Here is a 5342-nt window from a genome sequence, read left to right as displayed (position 1 = left end):
ATATATATATATATATATATATATATAATGGTTTGTCGCTAAATGAGTTGAGAAGCATAATTCAGCAAGCTACTATGAGATCTCCTGTGAAAACAAGTGTTCAGTGATATAATAAGTGGTTTAAATCAGAAAACACATTTTAAAATATTTAACATACAGCATGGCAATCAGAGCAGATTTAAACATCAAGTACCTTGTAAATGCCTTCCTGGTGAATGTCAACTATAAGGAGCTCGGTGGCATAGTGCTTAAGGCTAGCACTATGCCACCAGAAGGCTAGCAGTTCAAACCCACCAGCCACTCCTTGGAAGGAAGGTTGGGTGACGTACTTCTGTAGTTATATCGTCTTCGAAACCCAAGGTAAGGTAGCTATGAGTCAGATCCGACTCCACAAATATATCTACCTCAGAGAGCTTATAACATATTAATGCTCACCATGGGTCCCTTGGAAGTCTTGCAACAGTAATAGTTTCCCAAACTTATTTCACCATAGAAGTGAACCCATTTTGTTTATAATTTTTCTTGGCACTAGTATTCCATGAAAGACTCTGGGAGAAAGCTGCTTTTATCACTGTCAGCATCCGCATCATCCAAAATGTTGCATTAGATGCAATCAGTTAAGTAAAAAATTCTTTCTGAGAATATTAAGGAGTATTAATTATACTTTGATTTTAAAGAAAAATCAGATAAAATACTTCATAATATTTAAACTTTTCTTTAAATTGTTTCAGGAAATGAGATGGATATATGGGCAAAGAAAATGTTTATTATGTTAAAAATGCAAGTTTATGGAGTACTAACTTTTTATTATGCTGTTATTCATGGTTTCAATATTTTCTCTTTCCAGCTTTAAGGGATAATAGGATCGAATTGGTTCGCGCTTCCTGGCATGAATTGAGTATCAGCGTCAGTGATGTGTCTCTCTCTGATGAAGGACAGTACACCTGTTCTTTATTTACCATGCCTGTCAAAACCTCCAAGGCCTATCTCACTGTTCTAGGTAAGTACAAAGGATTAACCCTATGTATTCACAGTATCAGAGTGATGTATTCTGCTATAGCTCCATGATTCAATTTCAAAAATAAATATATTAATGACATATTATAGTCTACAATCTGCACGTTACAACAAAAGGCATTTTAGAAGTCATTTAATTACTTTATTCATTTTATAAATAGACAAAGGGAAGTGTAAAGATTTATCTAAAATCAGGAGGCCACACAGATGTTTTGTTTCTCAGTCAGCAATAATTACGCCAGGTTTCTTGATTCTTCATGCAGATTTCTTTGTATAAAATAATCTATATATTTTATATATGTGATCCTTTTATAAAGTGTCTGTGTAAGACTGGGTTCTCTAGAGAAACAAAACCAATAAAGCTTATATAGAGAGAGAAAGAGAAATTTATCTTAGGAAAATGGCTCACACGCTTATAGAAGTTGGCAAGTCCAAAGTTTTTGGATCAAAGCTCAAGCTGGAGGCTTTTCCCGACTCACACAGCTGCAAGTCCTGAGGCGCTCAAGGTTGGCAGGCAGTATACTTGCTGTTGACTCCAACGAATGACGAATCCAAGATCTCCAGGCCGAATGGTGGATTGTTCGCTCATGGACAGTTGTAGGCAGCACAACAGAATCAAGAGCCACAGAAGAACAGTGTCTCTTTTCCCAGGATGTCCATAAATATACTGGAAGCAGGCCAAACCCTAGGGAAACTCCCTTTAAAGGACTGGCTGCTCAAAACATATACATCTGATCCCATCATGGGAATAAGCACATCACAACTGCCTAAACCACAAAGAATTGTGGTCCAGCCAACTTGACACACAGCTCCAACTATCACAGTCCACTCATTGTCAACTTGGCAGTGGTACCCATCTTCTTAACCATATATAATCTCTAAAAAGGACAATCATAAAGTAATATCTGCACCTAACATGATACACTAACACATGTACAAACGAAATGCCTTAACCTTATTTACATTTCACAGTTCATAACAGAAGGAAACAAAAACATCTGATGCAAATATACAATGAAGAAATATAACAATTACAGTCCTCGTTTCTGCAGCTGGTCACATGGTTGTAGCTGATATTCAGAACTACCTTCTTCCACTACCCATTCTGTATTTCCCTTGCCCTCAGCAAGCACCTCAGCTGGTTGTGGTTCTTTGCCTGGTGGGGTGAACCAAACCTTCATTCCTGAAGGATCTGGGCCATTAGCAGTCATATCAGAATTGGGTTTCTGTAATTTTCCATTGACTTTAATCACAGGGCATGGGAGTACTAAGAGACATCCTAAAGAATCTCCTGTATTCCAGACATATTCTTCTTTACCTCCATTATGTAATTTCAATCCATTTTCCCCTTGGTAATCAGGATCTGTCACATTAGATAGTATAGTAATGACCTTCTTTGTCTGTTGATCCAAAGGCATGAGGAAGCAAAAATGGCCAGGTGGCATTCTTAAGTTCCAGTTCAATGCAATCAGTATTGTGTCTCCAGGTGGCGGTGTTTCTCCCTTTGGGACTAAGATCTTCAGACCCACAGAGCATAGGGTAGCAGGGATAGGAAGAAAAAAAAATTTTGAGTGAGTCACTAGGGTAATAGCGGTTCTACTCCCGTTTCCACCCCTTGGTTCCTGGACCCATTAATCCTGGCTATTGGAGAAACAGAACCATATATTGTACGCTGGTTTAGAGCATATACAGCCTCCTGGAGAGCATTGTCCAACCCTTCAAGGTATTGCCACCTAGCTGGCGCCATAATTGTGTTTTCAGTAAGCCATTCCATTGTTCTATTAAGCCAGCTGCTTCAGGATGATGGGAAACATGGTAAGACCTGTGAATTCCATGAGCATAGGCCCATTGCCACACTTCATTAGCTGTGAAGTGAGTCCCTTGATCTGAAACAATGCTGTGTGGAATACCATGACAGTGGATAAGGCATTCTGTAAGTCCAGGGATGGTAGTTTTGAGAAAAGTATTGCGTTCAGGGAAGGCAAACACATATCCAGAATAAATATCTATTCCAGTAAGAACAAAAAACTGTCCTTTCCATGATGGAAGTGGTCCAATGTAATCAACCTGCCACCATGTTGCTAGCTGATCACCCCATGGTCCCATGGTCCCATATTGTGGACTCAGAGTTGGTCTCTGCTGCTGGCAGACTGGGAACTCAGCAGTGGCAGTAGCCAAATCAGCCTTGGTAAGTGGGAGTCCATGTTGCTGAGCCCATGCATAACCTCCATCCCTGCCATCATGGCCACTTTGTTCATGAGCCCATTGAGCAATGACAGGACTAGCTGGGGGAAAAGGATGGCTTGTTTCCACTGAACATGTCATCCTATCCACCTGATTGTTAAAGTCCTCCTCTGTCGAGGTCACCTTTTGGTGAGCATTGACATGAGACACAAATACCTTTAGTCCTTTGGCCCATTCAGAGAGATCTATCCACATACCTTTTCCTCATATATCCTTATCACCAATTTTCCAATCAAGTTCCTTACAAGTCCCAGACCATCCAGCTAATCCATTAGCCACATCCTATTAATCCATATATAATTGCACATCTGACCATTTCTTATTCCATGCAAAGTGAACAGCATTATGCACAGCTCAAAGTTCTGCCCATTGGGAGAATTTCCCTTTACCACTGTCCTTCAAGGAAGTCCCAGAGAGGGGTGCAGTACCACTGCTGTCCACTTGCGAGTGGTGCCTGCATATGTCACATAACCATCTGTAAACCAGGCACAAGTTTTCTCTTCCTCAGTCAACTGATCATAAGGAACTCCCCATAAGGCCATAGGTACAGACTGAGAAAGAGAAGGTAATGTGACTGGAGTGGAGACCATAGGCATTTGGGCCACTTCCTCATGCAACTTACTTGTGCCTTCAGGCCCTGCTTGAGCCCTATCTCTGATATTCCACTTCCATTTAATGATGGAGTGCTGCTGTGCACGTCCAACTTTATGACTCTGTGGGTCAGACAACACCAGTTCATGATGGGTAGCTCAGGCCTCATGGTGACTTGATGGCCCATGGTTAAACGTTCAGTCTCTACTAAAGTCCAATAACAAGCTAAAAGCTGTTTCTCAAAAGGAGAGAAGTTATCCACAGAGGGTGGCAGGGCTTTGCTCCAAAGCCCAAGGGTCTGCATTGTGATTCACCAATAGGGACCTGCCAAAGACTACAAACAACATCTCTATCTACTATAGACACTTCAAGCACCATTGGATCAGCCAGATCATATGGCCTAAGTGGCAGAGCAGCCTGCATGGCAGCCTGAACCTGTTGCAGAACCTTCTGTTGTTCTGAGCCCCACTCAAAACTATCAGCTTTCTGAGTCACTTGATAAATAGGCCAAAGCAACACACCCAAATGAGGGATATATTGCCTCCAAAATACAAAGAGGCCCAACAGATGTTGTGCCTCCTTTCTTATGTGGGGGAAGCCAGAAACAATAACTTATCCTTCACTTTAGTAGAAATATCTCAATATGCCCCACACCACTGGACCTCTAGAAATTTTGCTGAGGTGGATGTTTCCTGAAATTTTGTTGGGTTAATTTCCCAACCTCTAGCATGCATATATCTCACAAATAAGTCTAGAGTCATTAATACTTCTTCCTCACTCAGTCCAATCACCATAATGTCATCAATATAATGGACCAGTGTGATGTCTTGTGGAGGGAAAAGCAATCAAGATCTCTATGGACTAAATTATGTCATAGTTCCAGGGAGTTGATATATCCTTGAGGAAGCAATCTGAAAGTATACTGTTGGCCTTGCTAGCTGAAGGCAAACTGCTTCCGATGGTTCTTTGAAATTGGTATTGAGAAAAAGGCATTGGGCAGATCAATAGCTGCATACCAAGTACTAGGAGATGTACTAATTTACTCAAGCAATTAAACCACATCAGGAACAACAGCTGCAATAGGAGTCACCAGCTGATTAGATTTCCAACAGGGAGACAAACTTGTCTGTCAGTTTGTGCTACTGTGGTGATGTGTTGATGCGAGTTTTGAGGCTGAGCCACTGGTGTTTCAAACCCAGCGGGATGCACATGGTGCACAGGTATCAGCACACCTTACAGATTGAGACAGACTAGGAAGAAGGAAGAGGCCATCCACTTCTCAAAGAATTGGCCAGGGAAACCCTTATGAATAGCAAAGAAACACTGTCTGATACATTACCATGCAACTTTATGAATAGTCCGGTTAGGTTAGAAGGCTCTCAAAATAGGACAGGGAAAGAGCTGCATCATCAGAGTAAACCCAGCCTTATTCATATGGATAAGGTAAAGCTTTCAAGACCTCCATTTGCTGATGTGGCGTCACTCAAATT

The 5342-nt window shown here is 41.3% G+C and overlaps 1 protein-coding gene across 1 annotated transcript in view; it reads left to right on the top strand.

Moving 5' to 3' along the window:
* CADM2 (cell adhesion molecule 2) overlaps nt 1-5342 on the top strand; it is a 417999-nt gene that overhangs the window by 142409 nt on the left and 270248 nt on the right. Inside the window, exon 3 of the mRNA XM_042782039.1 lies at nt 848-1000. Coding sequence (XP_042637973.1) covers nt 848-1000 — 153 coding nt within the window. The remainder of the gene's footprint in view (nt 1-847; nt 1001-5342) is intronic.

The sequence above is a fragment of the Orycteropus afer genome, unplaced genomic scaffold (assembly GCF_000298275.1).
Source record: "Orycteropus afer afer isolate SDZICR_OR568_19922 unplaced genomic scaffold, OryAfe1.0 scaffold00225, whole genome shotgun sequence".
Taxonomy (NCBI): Eukaryota; Metazoa; Chordata; class Mammalia; order Tubulidentata; family Orycteropodidae; genus Orycteropus; species Orycteropus afer.
Note: the sequence above shows the minus strand (reverse complement) of the source record. Positions and strands in the feature narration are given on the sequence as shown.